This window comes from Mytilus trossulus, chromosome 14, assembly GCF_036588685.1.
Source record: "Mytilus trossulus isolate FHL-02 chromosome 14, PNRI_Mtr1.1.1.hap1, whole genome shotgun sequence".
NCBI lineage: Eukaryota > Metazoa > Mollusca > Bivalvia > Mytilida > Mytilidae > Mytilus > Mytilus trossulus.
The window spans coordinates 36,379,922-36,405,199 of record NC_086386.1 but is presented as its reverse complement, the minus strand read 5'-3'; the positions used below and the strand labels follow the sequence as shown (position 1 = coordinate 36,405,199).

General features: G+C 30.9%; 1 protein-coding gene across 4 annotated transcripts in view; it reads right to left on the bottom strand.

Moving 5' to 3' along the window:
- Positions 1–25,278, bottom strand: part of LOC134696072 (centrosomal protein of 83 kDa-like) — a 54,389-nt gene that overhangs the window by 14,073 nt on the left and 15,038 nt on the right. Inside the window, exon 1 of one of the 4 annotated variants that reach the window (XM_063557659.1) lies at positions 14,499–14,631. The exons of 1 other annotated variant lie outside the window; for it this stretch is intronic. In XM_063557659.1, the coding sequence (XP_063413729.1) occupies positions 14,499–14,573 (75 nt within the window). In that variant the 5' untranslated portion in view covers positions 14,574–14,631. Of the gene's footprint in view, positions 1–393; positions 529–12,471; positions 12,614–14,498; positions 14,632–25,278 lie in introns of those variants that run through there. 2 more of the 4 variants (XM_063557655.1, XM_063557657.1) reach the window with 2 other exon arrangements.

The following is a 25,278-nucleotide window of genomic DNA, read 5'->3' as shown; positions in this document are numbered from 1 at the left end:
ATGTATTAATGAAATAAATAACAGATCGCAGTTCTAAAATACAGTGATGGTTGACATTTGTTATTCAAAATATTGTATTATTATTTTTCTATGATGCTTTTCTTGGTATGGTAACCACAATGTTAGAAGGCTAGTGATCACTGAAGATGGTATACGTATGCCATTCGGACACCGACGCCCCTCGTTTGCAAGTGAGTCATGTATTTCTTCCCTATTTACTTTTTTTTTACTTTAAAAATGAAGGAATATTCGTTTATATTAATACTACACATACTAGTATTACTGTTTAAATAATGGTCTTGAATATTTCAATACAAGTGAAGAATACAAATGGTGATGTATGAAACATCAATGATAAATGTTGAGAGTCATAAAAAATAAAATTTCACTGACCTTTGAAGATGTTGAAAGCTTCGAAAGCCTACTGTTATCATGTATAAGTAAAAAGTTATGTTTTGATTCTGCCATTTTGAATTAATTTCTTCTAATTTTCTTAATTCACTATAATAATAAATCACTTTTATTCACTTTGACACTGTATCTACTAATAATATAAAAACGTTATACAAATGTATATAGTTGCTTTTAACCAACGGCGAGCGAACAAAGGGTCTAGCCAAGCAGTAAAAGTTGAAACCGGAGTATCTTATTTCTTTTGTTTAGAGATATAACCACAAACAACGTATACGTCACTTTATTAACCATTAGAGTTACAAGGTGTGCGACCTTTGCACTTGTATTGATTTAAAGCAAGAGCAGAATACGAATCTGTTACTGTTCGTTAGTTATACAATATATTATATCATCCATTTGTCAAATTTATACGATATTGTACTTTCATTTTTATTGTATACGCAATTACTAAACAGTATATTCAGTCTTATCCAAAAGTGTCCAAACTATACGATCACCTATTTGAAATTTTAATTACTATAATTATGCAATAAAAAAGAGATCTTTCAGAGAAAAGGGTTTGCATATAGGAATAGTCTTTATAGGTTATGAAGTAAAGGAGAGTGAATGTCCATAAATAATCTGAACACGTCCCTAATCAACACATATTCTAAAATATTTATTATAGACCTCTGGATAATTTATTAAACTATAAAAAGGTATAAGGGACCTCGAGGATAATTTATAAATCTATACAAAGTTATAAGATGACCTCCGTGACCGTTTGTGAACAGGTTTCGCCCCCCCCCCCCAAAAAAAAAAACCTTTTCCGGGTGCGAGATTTTCTGCCGTGTTGAAATCGTACGTGTATAGATGGACTTTCTCTGTTTTCTGTTCTTTGGTTGGATTGTTATCACCTTGACACATTTCCTGTTTTAATTCTCAATTTTATCTCTCCCTGATATTAACATTTTATTATATTTTTGTAGATTATTTATCTTAGTAACCAGACTGCAATCATGTATACTTGAATTTGAGTATATTGTGCACAGTATTATTGGTCTTAATGATCTAATCGATTGAAGCGCAGTGAATGTAAAGTACATGTATGTATTTTGATTAGCCAATAATTTTTCATCTCCTTTTAGTATTACAGATGTACAATGTATTTTATATTGTGCTGTTAAACCACTATGGATGTTAAGTACAACTAGGAGCCCGATGAAACAATATACGATCCTTGATACTATGTACATTGGTTGGTGTTTTTTCGATGGTTTTTTTTAGGGAGGGTCAGGTGAGAGATATGGTGGTTTTTTCCATAACTGTTGCCCTATTTATGTAAACTTTATAATAAATCTCTTAAATTTAATTTATGTTTCCAATTTAGAAACTGTGTCTTGACTCTAATGAATTGAAATTTTTAAATTGTACTTGTATATTGTCTCTATGTATATAGCTGGAAAACATGTAATACAGTATTTACTTGACATATTCTATAAATCACCGAAACCAAATGATATTTATTTGTTCATATTTGTTTACTGTCTTTACACTCGAAAAATTGTAAATGCTTATTTATTAGTATGCACTACTCCGAAACAAATTAGCAAATAACGATTTTAAGTGTGAGAGCTCAAATTTCATTTATTGAAAGCGAACTAATGACTGTTCAAAAGAACTAACGACGTACCGTCAGAAAAATATATAGGAATTATAACTTTCTCTTCTTAGCAAAGAAAACTGGATATTTGCAGTGTTTAGGGGGAGTTAGTAAGGGGATCGAGGGTTGGGATCCCGCTAACATGTTTAACCCCGCCACATTATTTATGTATGTGTCTGTCCCAAGTCAGGAGCCTGTAATTCAGTGGTTGTCGTTTGTTTATGTGTTACATATTTTTTTTTCGTTCATTTTTTAACATAAATAAGGCCGTTAGTTTTCTAGTTTGAATCGTTTACATTGTCTTATCGGGGCTTTTTATAGCTGACTATGCGGTATGGGCTTTGCTCATTGTTGAAGGCCGGACGGTGACCTATAGTTGTTAATGTTTGTGTCATTTTGGTCTTTTGTGGATAGTTGTCTCATTGGCAATCATACCACATTTATATTTAAACAAGTCTTTAAGTTAGATTGGATTTACAAATAATCTTGAGTTATATTTTGTTTTATAGAGAGTATGCAGTATACCACTGATAAGTTTTGATTTTTTTTCCCGATGGAGTCAATAAAAAAAAGAGTTGCAAGCACGAGGAAAGGTTCACTATTAGTATTATTACGTTTCGACATTCAACAAAATGAACATTAAATTTACATTGTATATAATACTAGTGTGTGTTCGGTATACATATTGAATGCATTTTCAAGCTTAACGTATATTGAAATTGTTAGTTAGATTTATCTTATATCCAGCCAATAAAGATATTGAGACAACAGAAAGTATTGTCATAATTTTAAATATTTTACTTGATCGGAAGCTTACATGTATATGTTGACAAGTTTATAAACTAGTACATGTAGTGTTTAGCGACCTTGACTGTCTGGTAAGTCCTCGCACGGTCGGTAATTGGGAAGTTTTATAGTAATCATTACATTTTATAGCATTTATTGTCTTTTTACCTTGACCTTTGACATTTTAATTACTTAACAAGCCATTTAACATAGAAAATGAGGATATAATATCCCAATTTCAAACGTTACGAATGGGTAATTACTAATATTTTCTTATTTATGAATACCATTAAACAGAGCATTTTACCCGGCCAAATGTAATAAAAATATCAGTACAAAAATCATGAAATAAAATATAATCACAACATCTCCACAATAAAAGTGGAACTTGTAAATATAAACGCAAACGTAAAAAGCTTTTGAATATACGCCAGTGATTCAGCAACCCAAAAATACAGCCAAATGAAAAGCTATGTTGAAACAGTAGTCAACATTTAGTTCGACAAACTCTAAGTAAGTATCATTGGCAATCAACCCACATCCCTTCATTTAAGTATTAGTGTATTTTCAATTCCAAACTTGAGTAAGCATGTGAATGTTTTGCCAGGAAATCCCATTGTCTTATAAAAATTAATATATATATATTCAATTTTCAACTATATACATGTAAGTGGAATAACAAACATTGCATAACAAACCGTCTAAATTTTTTTGAAAATATTAATTAAAAGAAGTTATTATTTTATTGCAATACATGATTATATAGTGGACGTTAAGAAATTCCGTGAAATGAATCAGGGGCGGATCCAGCTATTTTAAAAAGGGGGGTTCCTAACCCAGGACAAAGGGGGGGGGGGGGTTCCAATTACATGTCCCCATTCAAATGCATTGATCGTCCAAAAAAAAGGGGGGTTCAAACCCCCGGAACAACCGGAATATTTAAATAATCTGACTGTTATATATTCACAGGGTTTCCGCTGGCGGTCGCCATTTTCGCAATTTGCGAAAAAATAATAATTGTGGCGATTAAAATTCGTCATTGGCGAAAGAATTTGGCGAAACAAATATATATAACGATTTATTTTCAGCCATCTTGTTTATTTACTTTTTTCGGGTTTCTCGGACTTACCGATCAGACAATACTCGGAATTTACCTTGAACTCGTTAAGATTTTGACAGAAAATCAATAATCAGCTGATTGCATTCATAGCTATCGACATCAAAGGACTAATTAATAAAGGTGTTAATTATATGATATGACAAAATGATATAGTTAAATGGCTTCTGTCATGTGTCACAAAGGGGATTTATTAACCACTTTGCTAAGCACGTGTTTGAAGCAAAATGTTTACGCTTCCTCTCCTTTTAATGATAGTCCAGAAAAGAAAATTGTTGTTATGACGAAAAATGTCCAAAAGCAAGAAAGGTCTCCGATTTAAAACTTTACCATTTAACTTTCATATAGATCATTGATTTGAGTGGGTACTTCAAAGTCGTTTCAGTTACACACGTGTTTCAAGCATATAGTTTTACTTATTTACGATGGTCTAGAAAAGAAAACTGTCGTTATGTAGAAAATCTATTCAAAAGGTTGGCATGAGAGTAACCCTTCAATGTAATGACTACACCTTACACGAGGGATCAATTCAAAGTGATAAGATGCTTCGTTTTGTTTTAAAAATCACTTCTTATTTAGGGGGGCTGGAAAAAAAGTTTAATTTTTAAAAGGAAAATGTATTTGTGTAACTTGGCGAAAAAAATAATAAAGTGGCGAAAAATATATTGTTTTGGCGAAAGAGGTGGCGAAAAAAAAAATTGACCCAGGGGAAACCCTGTATTCATGTACAATTATCTTTGAAACGTGCATCAAGATCGAAAGTTATGAATAACTTGAGTGTGCTCTATGATAAGAATATTATAATATTCGTCTGAAATCAAATTTAAATAAACCAATATTAAAGTATTATTTTTATAGTTAGAGTTATGTCCCTTCTAACATTAGAATTTCATATACGGTCATATACCATATGTGTACTCAACGGCATTATAGATGGTATAAATAAGATAAGATACGATAAGATTTATTTTATTAAAGTGTCCTCATCCATTACTGTATCTATATATCAGTCATTTCAAAAAAATGTACATTTTTCGGTTATTGCCTATTGTCTGTTTTATTTGTAAGTTTGACATATTTTTTTAATTTAACATAAGAGTTTACATATTGTGCAAGATAGTACATGCAAATATAAGTGTGCAAAAAGTTTCATATTTTTTTTATATTCGTTGAAGTATGAAAATTCGCCAATTTCCATGCGTTCATTTTTGATAAATAACATTTGCATTCAAATTATCTGTACATAAAACTGTCTTTAAAGGTAAACAGAATGATTTTTCTTCATTTAGTAACATCATAATTGAAAATAAATAACTTTCTATGTTTTGAATCATGACAAATTTTATTCCACAGTCACTGGAATGTCTGTTCATCAATATTTGTCCTTCCTAATACTATTTATTTGTTTACGAAATAAAAGTAGTTTCTCCCTCAAATAACGGCGGTTTTTTATGGTGACGTCGTAGGCGTGGATACAGGACGTAACGACATGGTAAAATTTTTTATGTGGTATTGATGTATGCGTACCTTTTTATAATGTCTTTAATGTTACCAGTTGATAGATAATTTTTAATTGCATAAGACTACTGAAACGCTTGTTACCGTAACTGAAGCATGGGCCGGAAGTATAAAAACACTACATCAGTTATTAGGGAGCGACTATTTTAAATCCAATTTAAAGTTATGTACTAATTTTTCCATCCTGTTACTGTCCTTCCTGTTACAAAGACAGAGGTAACAGGAGGGACAAACATGGTAACAGGATAGACATACTTTGTAAGATAACTCAAAATGCCTCTTACATTATCGCAAATTACACATATTTATTACCGTACGGTATATTAATTCATAAAATGTACATTTGTATTGAGGTATTTCTAGAACAAGTCAAGTGCTACCTTGAATGGTAACAGGATGGACAAAATTATTAATTATGCAACTATTTTTAAGAATTCAGTTGCCGATATTACTGTACAGCTATTATTCAAGCGTGTCATGTAGAATACGCATTGTTTCTTTTCAATACTCTTTGAATGCTTTACCCTTTGCGATTTGTACTTAAATGCTTTCTTTAGTACCTGAACCTAATCTGGTTCATTTTGTTCCTTGATGAGTTATTTTGTTTTGCTTGGGTTGCACGGTGCACATTATGTACGTATGGGTCGACCCATTAATTGATACAAGAATTTCTACCCAATGATGTATTGCCTTCTTAAAGTTGCAGGTCATTGATATCTTTGCCATTCCAAATATAAATACGCACACCAGCGGCAAATCTGTGTGTATTATTAATTTTTATGATTTTTATTATGAGATACCCCCCTCCCCCCTTTTTGGACGCCTGCGTGTTTTTCTTTGCCAAAAATAATTGAGAGACGCTGCTACAGCCACTTCGTGAACTTATGGAGATGATCCAAAAATCCAAGAATGACAAACCTTCAGTGTTAAAATGTGTCAGAAACTAGCTACATGTATATCAGAATCATTGGCAATAAGATAAACATAATTTGAATTTTCGTTCAGTTGTATTGTTGTGTTCTTTAATATGTCCTCCTGTTTATAACATATGAAGTTAGTTTTGCTTTTTACGCCTACATATTCAACCTTCTCTAAGACGTTACGATGGGTGGTTGTTCTGGTGATTGGTTAGTCTCCAGGATACTTAAAGGCATATTCAGGAAGAGAATATGATAAATAAATAAGAACCAAAATGCTGAACTTGGTCTTAAAAGCGGTAGTTCACAGAAAGACATGTCATCTTATGTACTGATTTTTACGACTTGCGGCAACCAAATCTTACTTCATACTTAGCGAAAAAAAAAAAAAAACACCAATACCAATTTTTTTATTTGTTTTTGTTTTGTTTTGTTTGTTTGACCCGGACAGGATTGATTCTCGTATACATGGTTCGTGTATAATGTTTAGATACTTATATCTCCCGTTCGTATCCCTATGAAATTTAAAATCCAGTTTTTTTTTATTGATTTTTGTGGCCTGAATTATGTTTTGTCTCTACTGTTACCACTTTGTCCTCCCTGTTACTGCCTTTGTTCGTTCCTGTTACCCAAAAAATGTGTAAAATATTTTTTACAATTAACATAACTGACCTTTTGACTAAGTTTCCAGTTAGTACAGTTGAAAAGGGACATAATAGTAAATTTTCAATGCCATTGTCACCACAATATTTTTTTAAGAGTGTTTGAAAAATAAGAAATGTGATGATTTTCCTGAACGTACTGACAATCTGCAGATATTTTTGGGTAATCTCCATAAATGATAAATGTAAATGTGATTTCAAATGAACACTGCTATGCAAATGTGAGCCACACTTTTCATTGGATATTGTCTTTTCTATTATCCCTTTTGCTATCAGTTAAAAAAAGTAACAGGATGGACAAAATCGGACACAAGCTGGCACACAATTTTAAAATAAAATTTTCTCAGGTGTTGGTAAGATTGCATATGATATTTTGAAAAAATATTAACAAATCAATATGCTATTTGTTTTTTAAATCAATTTGCCTTTATTTTAACTTTTTTTTCTCGAAAAGTTCAGATACCGAATTTGTACTTTATTTTGAAATGACTGATATAAATACACATAAAGTCATGAGAACCTAACAATTGGGTAAAAGGATGCCGGCCGAAAACGACTTATGAGACACTATCATTAAAACAAACATCTAATACACACATAAAAGGACAACTTTGTTATAATTACTACATTGTATCACCCGAATGCCTATTTTAGTTTTTAATCATTATAATGTTGGCAAAACTTATATTTTGTATGCCTTGATTCGTATTTGAGATAATCAAAATGTCTTATACTTAAACAATAAAAAAGAAGATTATACATAATGTATGCAGTCGTACGATAAGAATGCTGTTTGTAAAAAAAATGGCGATTTTCAATATGGTCCTGATTTTCAATATTGTCCCCTATAGGCTCTGTCTGCTGCATGAACAAATCAACAGACCGAATTCACAGATACCCTTACTAGAATAATTCATACGTTATGTTAAATAAGCCATTAAATGCCCCGAAATTTACAATTAACAATTCAAACGAGAAAATTTACAGTCTAAATATGTAAAAAATAATGAACGACAAACATGTATGTTACACAGCAACACACAACCACTGATTTAAAGGCTCCTTTGTCTACTTTTTGAGACTTTAACACCATGTTTGTATTGTACTGAAGGCGAGGTATTTTAAGCATTTTCTGCATATAAAAGATATATATATGTTATGTATTCACGAAATACGTCTCTGTTCATACGAAACTTATTGTTCAATGAAAAAGAATAACATATTGAGTTTGGGCTTAAAAGAAAAATGTATACTATGGGGGGGGGGAATCAAGACTGACACCGCCAGTGTTCAGTCCTTTGAAAAGGGATTAGGTTCTCCCTTAATTAATTATTGATAAAACGCATTACACAAGTAATCTTATGATTAATATTAAGGTGTATGTATTTCGTCACCTTCATTATAACATTCACGCAGATTTTAAATTAATTGGTTATGTATATGTCTCTAAATGATATCATGTTGGTAATAAGATATTAATTTACTTTCCAGTATTGTTTAGAACGAGTTTCAGATCACATTCCATATGAGTTATTGCATAATCATGTTTAATCATTACTTAGCATAATTGACAGAACAAATGTTAATATAGTATTACTGTCTTGTAAAATAAACCTTAAAATGCTGATTAATCAAAATACTGCCATAAAATATGTCCAGCAGTTGGAACTATTATACTAGCAGGAAACGCGATATTATTACAGAACTAATTTCCCAAGACTTGCATTCGGCCATGACATAAGTAGCTACTGTAATAGTTATAGAAATGTAAGAGGGCTACGACCAGTTTATATTTACCTTTGAGAGAACATTTGCGACATACAACTTGTTGTATGAGGCACCGAGGAGATGTTTGTTTTAACAGATCGTTTCATTCGAAACAAGTTAAATATGTCCATAAATGGTAGTAGCTTGAGTTTGATTGGGTTCCTATATTTCATACATTTGACACGGACAATTTACTTCTAATTTTTGTATAATTTCAAAGCACAGTCACGTGTATAACTTTCTCGCCTGAAAAAAACCCTCACGAATTATCTTTATAGGTTTAACATTATTTTGGTTTCAGGGATACTTATTCCGTTATGAAAAGATTTTTTTGTATTTTTTTTTTCAACTGACCAAGATATTAATATCTGACTGTTTTATCATCATTTCTGAATTATCGGAAATGCAGCTTAAAATAGAAAAGCACGGGAAAACTTCTTAATGTTCCGTCATCATGGTCATTCCAAGAAGGTATACCATGTCTTCTTAAATATGCAATAAAACAATCATAAAATGTTTCGTACGATTTTATGTCCCTCCTACTACAAGGACTTGATTCACCATACTTATGAAACAGAAGTTGTGGTATAATTGCCAATGAGACACAAATGACATAGATATTTACATTTATAGGCCACCGTACGGCCTTCAACAATGAGCAAAGCCCATACCGGATAGTCAGCTATAAAAGGCTCAAAATGACGATGTAAAACAATTCAAACGAGAACACTAACTGCCTTATTTATGTAGACTAAATAAAAGAAAAACAAATATGTAACACATAAACAAAGAGCTACCACTGAATAACAGGCTCCTGACTTGGGACCGGCACATACATACATGTAAGTCAATTTTGGTACTTTTAAAGAATGTTTTTCATTTTTCTTTTCTGCGGATTCTTTTTAAACAGATATTCGTGTTAAATGTTATATTATAAACGTATGATCACAACCATCTGTATTTAACGTTATATTCACATTTATTTTGATACTTTTAATACTTTTGATACTTTTAATTCATTTACATTTTGTTTGAAGATTTTATCTCTACAATTGAATTAAAAAAAAAAAATTCACAAAAATACTGAACTCTGAGTTAAATTCAAAACGAAAAGTCCATAATATGAAATGGCAAAATCAAAAGCTCAAACACATCAAACGAATGGATAACAAATGTCATATTCCTGACTTGGTACAGTCATTTTTTATGTAGAAAATGGTGGATTGAACCTGGTTTTATAGCTAGCGAAAACAAAGAAGCACAAAATGACATACAGACCAAGCATATAGTAAAAATTGAAGACAAGAATATACAAATTAATCATAGTGCAATAACATAATGACGGGATGTATAAGTACAGAGCCACGTCATATTTGTAACGAAGAAACATAAAAAAACGTATAAAGACAAATCGCCTATCAAAAATGAAAGACGAGCACAAACAAGTTTTGAAAGTAACACCAAAAAGCGTATAGACAAGTCACATTAGCAAAATGAAAGACCATAATACGAGAGTATCATAAACAATAAGGACAGAATGTACAGGTACAAGTCTCTCAATACAAATGAAACAAACAAATACTCAACTTAGATCTATTGACAACTATGGAGACATATACAAGACCATTCCCACTTTCCTTTTCTTTTAGGTTGTACTTTACAAACTGTACTGTATTTTCATAGAGACAATTGGCAAATAACAAAACACACAGAAGTATTACATTAACAGTATAAGTAAACACATCATAGATACCAGGATTAAATTTTCTATTAACGCCAGACGCGCGTTTCTTCAGTGACGCTCGAATTCCAAAAAAATTAAAAAGGCCAAAGTACGAAGTTGAACAGAGTACACAGTATAAAGTTGAAGAGCATTGAGGACCTACATTATTAACGTTTTGCCAAATACAGCTAAAAATATCTATTCCTGAGATAGAAAAGCCTCAGTATTTAAAAAAAAAAATATTTACGCCAGACGCGCGTATCTTCTGAAAAGACCCATCTTTGACGCTCGAATTCAAAAAAGTTAAAAAGCCCACATGAAGTACGAAATTGGAGAGTATTGATGACCGAAATCCCTAAACGTTTTGTCAAATACAGCTATTGTTATCTTTTCCTGAGATAGAAAAACCTAAGTATTTTAAAATTTCAAAAGTTTTGTAACAGTTAATTTATAAATATGATTATATCCATGATAATTCATGTCAGCCTAGAAGTGCTGAATACTGCCCTTGTGATACCCTCGGGAATAAAACTCCACCAGCAGTGGCATTGACCCACTGGTTGTAAATAAACTCTTCATTGATACTAGAATTCAATTTTATATTTACGCCAGACGTGCGTTCGTTTCGTCAAAAAAAACCTCATCAGTGACGCTCGAATTTAAAAAAAAATAAAAAGGCCAAAGTACGAAGTTGAACAAAGTACAAAGTATAAAGTTGAAGAGCATTGAGGACCCGTTTTGCCAAATACAGATAAATTTATCCTTTTCTAAGGTAGAAAAGCTTAAGCATTTCAAAAATTAAAAAAACAGTTAATTTTATAAATATGCCCATATCAATGTTAATTCGTGCTGACTACTGGGCTGGTGATACCCTCGAGGAATTAGACCAAGTGGTTGTAAATAAACCCATCATTGATACCAGTTTTTTATTTTTATTTTTAAGCAGAAGATGCTTCATCTTTGAAAACTTAAAAAAAAGCATTTACAACATTAGTTTCGGAGATGATCATGGATGAAAAAAAAACTTTTTTTATGAGGCATACATTGGATTTCAAGTGTTCTTTTAAAACAGTTATTCACAGTTCATATGGATCTTACTTGTGTTTAAATATGACGGCTTAGCATAATTGATAGAAATAAATAATTAAAATACTTGCATAGTATAAGTTCAGCGAGAAGACCGTTATTACTGCAGAATTATTTCCAAGAGAAAGACAATCTACATTGACATGAGTAGGACAATTTATAGAAATGTTGATTATACAATAAATAGTTTTAATCATAAACAGCCATTTTGATCTTAATATGACCTGAAAGTCTGAAAAAATAAACGATTCAGTCATTTTAAGTCTTTATGCCGATTTTATTCATATCCACTGCAGTTAATTCAGTACTGTTCAAACAATTCGCTTGCAAACAATCAAAATCTGTTCTGTTTATGTTCACCAGGGGCCAGTTTCAAGAAGCTGTCTTAGAAATAAGACATGTCTTAGGATAGTCTGACGACATATCCAGCAGTGATACATATATAAATATGGATTTTGAATTGGGAATAAACGTAAAATAGAAACAAAAATAACAATAGACATAGGCAACATATAGTATTTTGTCAAATAAACGGCTGTCTATGCAGTATGTCAGGGCCTACATCGCCCAGAGTCAAAACAAAGATAATCAAGAACTACAAAACAACATACTTTTAAGTAAATTTTGAAAGTTCGAACGTTTGCCCAGTCAGAATAACTAACTATCGCGTGAATTATTAAGTACACTGTTATTTCTGAACCTCCCTTACATGACATAATTGTGAACAATGCAGAGATATTATGTTTAAAAATGTCCAATTTTAAAAGTTTATATAAGTAATTGATTGATTTTCAGATTTTCATGGTGCACATTTTTATACAGTTAGTTCTATGACCTACCGTCCTTCGTCTTATCCGAGTCCTTTCCTTTCTATAAGTGATAACAGGTTCAGGAGTAGACTCATAAGAGGGGTCCGTCAAATAGCTGTCCTCGTCGTTCATTTTCTTCAAATTTATATCGCACAAAACAAGAGTTGCTTTATACCGTTACTCCTCTTCAAGAGTTGAATTAATACTATTTCCCAGATCAAAAATTAGTTACTTTTGTCAAGTGAACCTACCCACCCAAGGTTGCCTTATCAACGTTATAAAGACCTCGCATTCAAAACTGCTAACCAGAACAATTTTATTTTTTGTTTCTTAAAACTGATACTGTTGACATTTTGTCAAATAAATCAATTGATTCGTTTAAGTGTAAATAACCCATTTGTCTTGACTAATTGAAATATGATTTTCATATACCTAGATGATTAGTTAAAGAAATATGTTGATTGTTATTTAATCATCCAATGATAATTAACGAAAGCGCGAGTATATCACATTCCCGCGATGACCTAGAGATATTTGTATATTAATCAAAAGGTGTAACTAATTAATTATGAAATATAGGTATGACAAAACTAACATCGGCTCTCTTTGGTGTCACAACTTATTTAGTTTGAACAAAACTGCAACAGCTTAATGAAAATTTATATATTATATTGATTGAATCTTGATTTTATGTGAATATTTAGGATGAGAACACATTAACCATGGTACGCTTTCCAACATTTTTTTTCAGGGGTTACGAAGAAAAACGAATCCCGATTTAAACAAGATAATTAAGGAAATTTTGTTGGAAATAAGATAGATATCTTTCCTTGCAACATACCACTTTTCTCCCCTTCCAATATATGCAACAAGCATGCACTATCTTTCAACGAGGCATCTGTTTTGACGTCGACCATATTCAGAAATCATTGACTACGACCTTATGTCTTCTTAATGGGAAGCCAAAACCAACGTCTTTTTAGGCTAGAGATTATATTTTACGGATTTGGGAAGCCAACTAATTTCATTTCTATCCATCAGTAAACATGAGGGGATGGAATTGTATACTTGTTATTGAGTTTCATCTTTATCACATTAATCACATACACGGTAAATCAAATCAATATTGCGTCATGTTTGCTATTATAAACTGCATTGAAAAGCAGCAATGGAAATGTGGAATTCAAAATAATTATGAAAATACACACGTAAGTGATCCTTCTAATTAGAATATATATACTCTTGGACAAGATTTTTATTTAAGATAAAAATTTAATAAGGACATGTAACATTCACTTTAAACAAAAATCGAATATTTAACAAAATTTGTAAACTTATGGTTAGCTATGAAATAACCTATTAGCGGGATTCAAGTAATTATTCGGGATCAATTTTAAACATTCTATCAGCGGTGGTCAATAGTCAGTCATAGTAACTTAAAACAAAACAGACCAAATTGTCGTCATGACTATTGTTTAACGAGATTAAGATGTTCCTTGCATGAAAATAAAACATAAAACGACTTTATAAGTAATGAACCCAAAATTTGAGGAAATTGTTAACACAGTAAAGCGATCTACAAAGTGATCATCATCTAACACCTTCCTCTGTTTAACTCTGATTTAGTAATATACAATAGAATTTAAAATATATCGAACATCTGTAAACTAAATTAAATATACAAAATACAAGGGGAGGTTTTAATATGACTTAAAAACGATATCAGTGTAAGTCATGAAGCTGTGCTTCTACCTTGTGAAATAAACCATAAGTAATATAGGTGTTCCCCTAAATGCTTATAGGATAAATGACATAAATAGTGTTATTTTCATTTTTGACATTACAGAATGGATGCTGCAAGTTTTTACTTTTCGAGCACAATAACGTTTTAAAGACATAATTTTAAGAGATATCCCTTGGTAAGAATCATACGTCATATTAGCTATTTTCGTAAGAGGAAAAAACATATGTGTTAATCTGAATACTTTGAAAACCTGTTAATGCACAAAAAGGAAATACCTTTCTATAAAAACACATGCGATAAATAATAAATTTACCTCTTTGTCATAATGAAATAGTCCAAATCTCAAAGAATTTTTACTGATTATAGTTTTTTCATCCAACCTTTCCATAAATGTATTTGTTAACCTAATAAGTACGTAATAAATAGATCCATTCAAGGTTATAACTATACAGAAACAATTCCAAAATGAATTTTACTTATATGTTTTAATATTAGCATGCGATGGTTTTATATCTCGAGAACAATCTCATTCTTAAGATTTAATTAAATACTCGAATAGTTAATTTTAGACCGAACATAATAGCTAGTATTGATAGACTTATGATAGCTACTTTAACAAAGGTTTTAAAATTGTGATCAACATACAATTATGTTATTATGTCTAAATAAGTCAAACTGACAAATGTGTGGGTCAATAATATACATGACAGTTTTGTACAAATTTATCAGATGTACTCGTTTAAAATAGCTTAAATACCCACCATTAAAATATTGATAAAATTAAACCTCTTTTTAGAAAACACGCATTTTATTGTATAAATCGGTATATTAAACTTCATAACTTAATTGAAATATTTGCAATGCTTCAATTTTAGGGTTATGCAGAAATAAAAAAAATATATATACAGTTCGAGTGACCACTGGAACATTTAAAACCCTCCTCCTGAAGGTTATAAAGCTTAAAAACATTTTGTTTACTAAAATAAAGAGAGACAAAAGTTTTTTTTACATCTATCACCTTACATTGAGTCTCCACTTATCATCAATTGCCACTACACACTACTTTCGAAAAAGCCATTTTAATCACAGCTTCTCGTCTGTTTCTTCTATGATCAACTTTTACAAGGGTTACTTTATGAACAACAATTATTAAACAATTTATATTCATTATTTGTATTTATTAGGTTTCATTGTTTGAACCATTAAGGTGGTATTGAAGTCTAAAAAAAAATGATAGAATTCGTTCATACTTTGCCAAAAACCTATATATATTGATATATGTTCACAAATATGATAAAAATGATAAGTCACCGTGCATTTTTCAAGCTATGGATTATACAGGTAAAACATTAGGTAATTAGAAGCAAAACTGAATGATAGAATTGTAAAATGAAATACGAAAATATAGCTGTTAGAAAATGCTTTGATAACATAAAAAGAAAAGATAGGGTCACCGTATATTTTGTAGACCTAATAATACAAAATAGGAAACTTTCATGTAGATTCCTTCAGAATTGCACTGTTTCAGGGTTAAAATGTCAATTTAAAAACATTATAAATCAACCTAAATGATCTACACTTGTGAAAATATCAAAAGTTTTAAGTTAAAATTTTATTATTTTTTTCTTTTAAATGAACATTCACATTAGTTATCTGCATTCCAGCATCAAATTTTGCTAAATTGATTGAAAATCTTGACCTTATATACCGTACCTTGACCTATAATGAGTTACTTTATTAATTGTGACTTGGATGGAGAGTTTTCTCATTTCTACTCATACCACATATTTCTATATCTATTAATGACATTAAATGCTTTCATTAAAAAACAAAAAATCAGAAAATTTGGAGGTATACATTTTACCTCTACGCTCTTTTGACATAGCGTGAACTTCTAATATCAATGACAATTTAAGTGAAACTCAACGTTATCTATCTCGAATCAACTCTGGAGTTTGTCAGCCTTCTTTAACACTTGCATGAACTGCGGGACGCCATAGTACAATTAACATAAAAACATTGAAACTGCCGACCCAGACTCCGGGTCTGGAACTTTTAATAGATCCGTTGTCAAAACGATAAATGAAACAAAACTCGTTTTCTTATTCATTTCCCCTTAACTGGATAGATATAAAGCTTGTCCATGTACTGTAAGATAGAAGTAGATGTATATATGTAATTGACCTATTCGTGGGGGAAATGTGTTTTGTAAATTTTTTCAAACCATATTCTAGTTAGAGGTGGTCTAAACGCAATAAATTATACAGTTATACATGAATTCCCTCACCGGATATGCCCGATTAGATAAATGTATTTTCCGGTTCATTTGAAATAGATTTTTAACAAGTTGTGCCTGTAGACACCAGTTTCACATGACCATTTGAGTGTTAACCATTTTTAATAGCATTGATATATATTCAATAGCATCATCTGACACGGAAAACAGGGTATGAATTACAAATATCTTTGGGGTTGACAAAAATAACTGGCCTTTAATAACACACACGAGTGCGCAGTTTATGTTTTATACTTCTATTTTAGTTTAGGTTTTCCCACTTTGTACAAGAAAGAAAACATATATAGGAGATCTTAAATTCTGTTCTTTTGATTACAGTTTGATCTGGAAAACCCCAGTAAATGTCCCTATATTATCATGAAAAATACATCCAAAATCTGATTGTCGTCAACCTCTTCAAACGTTCAGCTTTATGAAATATTATAACATTTCTTTATCCGTCTCATCTCGTTGCAGAATCAGTTCATACACAACAAAGGGAAGAAATATACAACCAAACTAAGAATATTTCACAAGAGTTACTAACAACTACATGCGAATACGGACAACACCATGGTAAAAAACATTTAAAAAAACAGCAGTTTACTAGACTCAACGTACAAAATACAGACTAACCAACACAACCTCTAAACAAATTGTCTCGAACTCGTCGTTTTACTCATGAATAAAAATACATTAATCAGGTTAACCTGTGCAGTTCATCTTTAAATCGCTATGTAGATATTTAGACATCAAGCTGTTTGACCTCTTTGTGATACTTTGAGTAACAGATAAAAGATCGGTGATGTCATACTAATTATAATGAAAACAATAAAAAAAAAAAAAAAGAAATGAAAGAAAGGTTCGAGGGTATCACCAGCCCAGTAGTCAGCACTTCGGTGTTGACATGAAAATCAATTATGTGGTCATTTTTATAAATTTCCTGTTTACAAAATTTGAATTTTTCGAAAAACTAAGGATTTTCTTATATCAGGCATAGATTACCTTAGCCGTATTTGGCACAACTTTTTGGAATTTTGGATCCTCAATGCTCTTAAACTTTGTATTTGTTTGGTTTATAACTATTTCGATATGAGCGTCACTGATGAGTCTTATGTAGACGAAACGCGCGTCTGGCGTACTAAATTATAATCCTGGTACCTTTGATAACTATTTACACCACTGGGTCGATGCCTCTGCTGGTGGACGTTTCGTCCCCGAGGGTATCACAAGCCCAGTAGTCAGCACTTCGGTGTTGACATGAATATCAATTATGTGGTCATTTTTATAAATTTCCTGTTTACAAAATTTGAATTTTTCGAAAAACTAAGGATTTTCTTATATCAGGCATAGATTACCTTAGCCGTATTTGGCACAACTTTTTGGAATTTTGGATCCTCAATGCTCTTCAACTTTGTATTTGTTTGGTTTATAACTATTTCGATATGAGCGTCACTGATGAGTCTTATGTAGACGAAACGCGCGTCTGGCGTACTAAATTATAATCCTGGTACCTTTGATAACTATTTACACCACTGGGTCGATGCCTCTGCTGGTGGACGTTTCGTCCCCGAGGGTATCACCAGCCCAGTAGTCAGCACTTCGGTGTTGACATGAATATCAATTATGTGGTCATTTTTATAAATTTCCTGTTTACAAAATTTGAATTTTTCGAAAAACTAAGGATTTTCTTATATCAGGCATAGATTACCTTAGCCGTATTTGGCACAACTTTTTGGAATTTTGGATCCTCAATGCTCTTCAACTTTGTATTTGTTTGGTTTATAACTATTCCGATATGAGCGTCACTGATGAGTCTTATGTAGACGAAACGCGCGTCTGGCGTACTAAATTATAATCCTGGTACCTTTGATAACTATTTACACCACTGGGTCGATGCCTCTGCTGGTGGACGTTTCGTCCCCGAGGGTATAACCAGCCCAGTAGTCAGCACTTAGGTATTGACATGAATATCAATTATGTGGTCATTTTTATAAATTTCCTGTTTACAAAATTTGAATTTTTCGAAAAACTAAGGATTTTCTTATCCCAGTCATAGATTACCTTAGCCGTATTTGGCACAACTTTTTGGAATTTTGGATCCTCAATGCTCTTCAACTTTGTATTTGTTTGGTTTATAACTATTTCGATATGAGCGTCACTGATGAGTCTTATGTAGACGAAAAGCGCGTCTGATGTACTAAATTATAATCCTGGTACCTTTGATAACTATTCGATTAGTCTGTAGTTATATCACAACAGTTTATGGACGTTTTAAACAATTTACAAGGCAAAAGGAAAGGAAAAGACAAACAACTGATACCCACACTGTATGTATGTTTTTTTAAGTGACTTAGATTATAACACAATATTGACTGCTGTATTTTGACATATTTACCTATAATATCTGTTTGTTTTTACAACGTTGTTGAATATATAACGGAATTTGATGCGACAGTCATACAAGTTCGCAGTTTAGCTAGCTATAAAACCAGGTTTAATCTACCCTTTTCTACATAAGAAAATGCTGTATCAATCAGGAATATGAAAGTTGTTATCCTTTCAGTTCAGTACTTTTATGATTTTTTCTATTTTCCACAAATTACTCCCAAGATGATTATACAAACCAAACTTAAAACTGGAACTGAACTCATTTGCTCCAATTAACAAATACAAAACTGATGATTGCCAAAATCTTTTCAATTATCTATATAAATCTTGGTATTCGCTATCGATCAATCACAATCATTAGAGCCCTTATGGCACCTCAGAGAAATGGGAATTTCTTACCAAGAACCAACCTGAACAAATTGATGACATATGACAAATGAAATGAGTATCAATATGAAAGAGGCTCAGAAAGGAAACGCTATGGCGATTTCAAAATTCGAGTGAAACTCGAATAGTCAGGCAGGAGATTTGGAAAAAAATATATCAATGTGCACAACAGATTAGACAACCACAATCAAATACTATAGTTTATAAACCACTTAACGCAAATAAAAAATGTACACCGTTGTATCAAAGACAAGAAATCGCTATTTACTGTTTTATACATTCTTGATACTGTACAGGGAATTGTTCCAAATATTTAAAATTCTAAACTTAAACTATGGAGTGAGACCCTCAGCTTATTGTTATAACTTCATTAACATTGTATCTGGTATAATGTAGAAACATCCCTTTTTGTAACATCACTGGCATTTTGCTGATGATACAATTGTAATATGTTTGATTTAAATAGTCCAATGAATTTATACATGGTATTGATTCTAGGACGAGGAACTGTAGAAATACTTAAGGGGGCTCGCGGCTCTAAATCAATTTTTTTTATTTAATATAGGATTTCGCTATATTTTTCTATAAATGAACTTTATCTTATACTTAGGAGAAAAATGAAATAAAAAAAAATGGGGTCACCGTTCATTTACGCTCACAATCTGCCATCGAAAGAAGCATACATTTTTTTTACTGTCCTTTTTTTCTGTTGAACAAATAAGAGAAAAAGCTGTAATATCGAAATTAAAAAAGAACTAAATTACAGAAATCGCTTAAATTTTACAATATTTTATGTATAGCTTATTCGTAATAAAAAATAAAAAAATATAGGTCACCGATGAGTCAAATAAGATATTTAATTTTAATGCCAAAAAAATGATTTTTTTTTTCACCAAAGGGAGATAAGTTGGAGCTTTTTCAATGATATCTACATTTTAAAAGTCATCTGGGGCCAACACGAATTGTTTTTTTGGAATGATTTTTGTACCATATGATGAAGAACCAACTACTAAAGGTAATTGATAAAATTTGTAAGGAAAAATAAATGATTAATTTTTTTCTGGAAAATCTTATACCCGCGAGCCTCCTTAAACGAATTCTTTAGTTTTTTTATATTTGACTTGCAAATAATTATGATTTTTTAAATATAATGTATATCTTTAGTATAAAGTAAAATCACAAAAATACTGAACTTAGAGGAACATCTAATCGGAAAGTCCATAATCACATGGCAAAATCAATTAACAGGACACATCAAAAACGAAACGACAAGAACTGTAAACATATCCCTACCTCGTCAATGTGCATTTCCGCTGCAAATAACAACAAGGTGATAAAAAAACGCATTTATTCAAAAGTAAAATCTAAATTGTTTTATTGACACCACAACTATTGATCGTAATGATATCAAAACTGTGCCAAACATAATCAAAACCTATATCAATATACAATGTAAATAATAGTGAGAAATGGTGGATGAAATTTACCCCCTTCCGGAATAAATGGTATATATCGATGAAGTAAATTTGATAGGCTTCTTGTTGAAAAGCAATTTATTTAAATCAAACGATTGTTAAATAACATTTTACGAATTTCTTGTAAAGATAAAAATTTGTCTCCATTGACTTTATGCTCATTTTCCAAAGAAAGGAGTAGGTCTAGCCTCAAATTTCAGGTTCATCTGACGAAATAGTTTGACCACTTTTGAAACACTTAAGTGTCTATTTCATTTGATTCAATTAGTTTATGTCAAAGATTTTAACTGGTTTAGTCATTAAATCGATCTGATTTAAGCTCAAATATGAAAAATCTACCAAATATGCCGAAAAATGTAACTTTTCAGATGATTTTTTGTCAAAAATGAAAGTGGCCGCATCCGTGTTCATCCACAACCTTTATATATGTTACATATTATCATCAAATACAACTCACACTTCAATATTAAGGATGAACACGAATGCGGCCACTTTCCTTTAACACGGAAACCTTTACAATTTAAATTAAATGCTAGAATTGTGGAGATTTCAGTAATTTAGCATGACTTAATGGTGCTACTATCCGATATAAGTGCTTTGTATTGTCAAAAACAGCCCATATGTATGTAGCAGAAGTATTCTTCTGTCCAATAAATAATTAAAAGTTTATATTTTAACAATTTTGTAAAACTGCTATATTATGGGGTCAAAACGGATCTTACTGGACCTACTCCTTTAGCTACAAAGAACTGTAGTTGAACGCTCCAGCAGATTTTGAGAAACTCTTCTATGCATTTGGAATAAACCTGTTTGATCCACCAACATTTACTGATTTTCTTTACTTCTTTTCTTCTTATTATAAATTTTACTTTACAATTTTTTTTTTATATTAATCAAAATGGATTAGCCTTAAATACTATTTCAATATACTTATATTGCACCTGTCCTCAGAATTCTGTTGTTCAGTAGTTGTCATTTGACGATGTGCTTCATAAGCTTTTTATATAGATTATAACGTTGGTTTTATTGATTGAATGGTTTAACACAAGTCATTTTGGGGACCATTAACGTTTGCTGTACATGTATGGAATTTGCTTACAATTTGAGAGGTTTTACAATGTCTTATTATCATATTTACAGTTGTTATTCCTAGTTCGTTAGTGTACATTTCCACAGTTAACAAATATCAAAAGTATTTTTTGTATACGCTATAAGTGTATTTTATCTTCAGAAGACTAATTAATGACTATCAAATCAGCAAAGAAGAAAGACTAAAGCAAGTACGAAGTTGAAAACATTTATAAACCAAATACCGAAAGATTTAGACAGTTACATCTAGTAAGTAAATGCAAAAACTTTCTGTTTCATTTTAATCATTTTTATAATTGAGCTGCAAAAATCTTAACTTTTATCAAAACTGATGTAATATGCTCCATAGATTAAGAAACGCTTTTCTGTATAGGGGATCAACGTTTTGATTCTTTAAAATTATATTTTTTTATATTTATCATAAATGGTAATTATTTTTACTATGAGTTGTATTATTTACTAGTCAGCTTTTTGTATACGACACAAGACAAAGATTTCAAACTCTAGCTTCTAAAAAAGTAATTTTCAGTAAAAATGTGCGCTTACTGTATCATTTTCCCCCCAAGATATGATACGTTCACGTAATGAAAGCTGTGGTGTACACTAGTACTTAAACTACAAATGCGTTCTGCAAAAATATAGTTACCTACATAAAAATTTAATGCGTTCAATTAATCAAATGACTTTAAAAAAACACACGCAACAAAAACAACACCAAGTACGGTGATGTCTATGGTTTCATCATGTTTCTTCTCTGTCCATCGGGATCGACTGTATCATATGTATAATATCTTTTACATATTTGATTCAATTCAAAATAATTTAGAGGTTTTTCTTTCTCTTCAATAGATTTTTTTTGGTCTATTATTTTCATGTCGGTTATTTTTTTGTTTCTTTATGTTTTATTCTGAACATATTTGTGCTCAATTTTAGCTAAATGAATTATATATAGATACTTTCAAAACATAACTATTATATCTCGGTATCGATCATTATAAAAAAAGGTTATATATTTTTGGTAAAAATGTGCATAATGATATAAAGTTATCTATACATGAGGCTATTGCACACCATGTCGTTATAAGCCTTGTATCTGTAAATGAGTTTATTTCATAACACGTAAATATTCCTTATTTCCAATGAAGCTTAGTGAATTTTTACAAGCAAAATGTAAATACTTAATGATTATTAATTCAACAAATTATGTTATTATGAAAACCAAAAAACAGTTGAATGCATTATATGATTTTAAATCATTTAACGAAGGTATTTTTTTATAATATATAGAAATAAAAACAATCTCAATGTAAAAGTGCATGCATATTCGTTATCAGTATATTGGTAAAAAATAAAATATTTATAAAGGCTTATGATATATTTGACATTAAAGCATATGCTACATAGCTGTGACACTTTTAACAAATACATTCACAGTAGGCTATTTTATTGCATGTGTAAAATTTGTCATTTAATATGACGGAACAAAGACGGCTTCCTGGAGAGCAGATAAATACTGAGTGGAAGAGACATTTACAAGAAAAGAATGTGCATAAAGATATAATCATTGAAGTGAAATGAAGGTTGAAAATGTAAGTATTATATTCTATATATACATATATATATTTGTCGCACATTCAATTTTTCAGATCAAACATATATATAGAGAGAAAAAGTTACAAGACTTATAACCTAGAAAGTAAGGCGTGCGTTTTGTCAAGACAAATCAGTGACGCTCCCATCCAAATAGATGAGAGGCCAAATACATTTTACAAGTGACACACCTTAAAGCTTACACTTTAGAAAATGAAATCAAATCTCCCTAGTACCAATTATGTTCGGGGATACATTAACTTTGTTGTTTGCCATGAGTATCATTTTTCATAGAGATTAAATGCTATGAAACCAGGTTTAATCCACCCTTTTTTCATATTAAGGAAGTGCGTGTACCAAATGAAGATCATGATAATTGTTTTCCATTCGTTTGATGTGATTGACCTTTTGAGACCGCCCTTTGTAAAGGTATTTTCCACTTTAAATTTGCAATTGAGTTAGGTATTTACTTTTTACTTTTTACCCGTGGTTATTGTAAATTTTAAATTCATTGACGAATCAAAAATTAATTAAGAGAGTGGTGTGTTTTATTGGTGTTTTTTTCTTTCAACTTGAGAGCAATGACAAAATTAAAATGGAGAAAAAAAAGGAGATAATCGAAAAGGATAAGTATATAAAGAAAACACCCATGGTAATAACGATAAACGATGACAACACAGTTACATGTAACAAAAAAAAACATTTCATAGAAAACTGAGGATTGAGCAATTTAAAACAAGTCAAAAATGCTTGAGATACTCAGTTTCTAATCTACTTGTAGCATCCATCGTATTAGATAATGTCACAATCGAAGTAATTGCGATTTGCTTGTGGCTACGACAAATAAACCAAAGCTGTTGTCATTCATGCCACATATAAATGATAACGGTTCACTAAAAAATGAAAAGTCCACAATTCTTACGAAGGGAACACTTTCAATAATAACCTATGACACCCTTGATTCAAAAGAAGCCTTATAAACAGTTACAACGAAATTATAATTGGAAACGCAAAAAAATATCAAATTGGAGACAAATAATCTATTTGAAACCAATGAGTGAATATTGCCTCACAAAAATGGAAAGTTCTCAATGAGAAAATTTACATCATCATTTTTTGTCGCTAACATTAAGTTCTAAATTTATCCTTATATTAATTTTTTTATGTAATTGAGAATATGCAGCAACCGTGACTGAATGTGTGGTACCCTATATTTTAAGATTGTGATGGATGCAGTTACATTAGTCACCAAATCTTATTTAGTTAAAACGTCCTCGCTAATACGGATGGTGAAATTAAAAATTTATGCCACCTTTTTTCTATTTTGTTGAAAACCTCATATATAATGCATATGCCTTTATATATAAATTTATAGATAATTTATTAAACCTGGCTGTGGTCATTCGTGGCTGAAGTTAAGAAAAACAACTTTTTTAATTTTTATATATGATGGATAACAATAAACATAAAATGACGCAGAACCATGTAATTTATAGATACTAGTAAACGGTATTACATCGATTTAAAGGGAAATGACCGCCTTCTAAATTTGACTTTTAATTAAAAAATGTTGACGAACATTACCAATGTTTTATTTGTAAATATGTAAAACGAAAACAAAATCAGACAATTATAAAATAAATCTATAATTCATACGATTAACTTACATTCTGATCATAAGTATATGCATGCAGTGCTAAAATTGTCTGTCTGTTGCACTTTCACAAATTTATTTACATCGTATATTTTTTGAAAGTATTAGTATAACAACGTTTTTTTATATATTTGAATCATAATATTCAAATTGTACTTTCAATCAACATGCACAGTGCAAACAAATCAATCTTTGCATCAAAAGGAATGTTTATTTCATTTTCTTTAAGTCG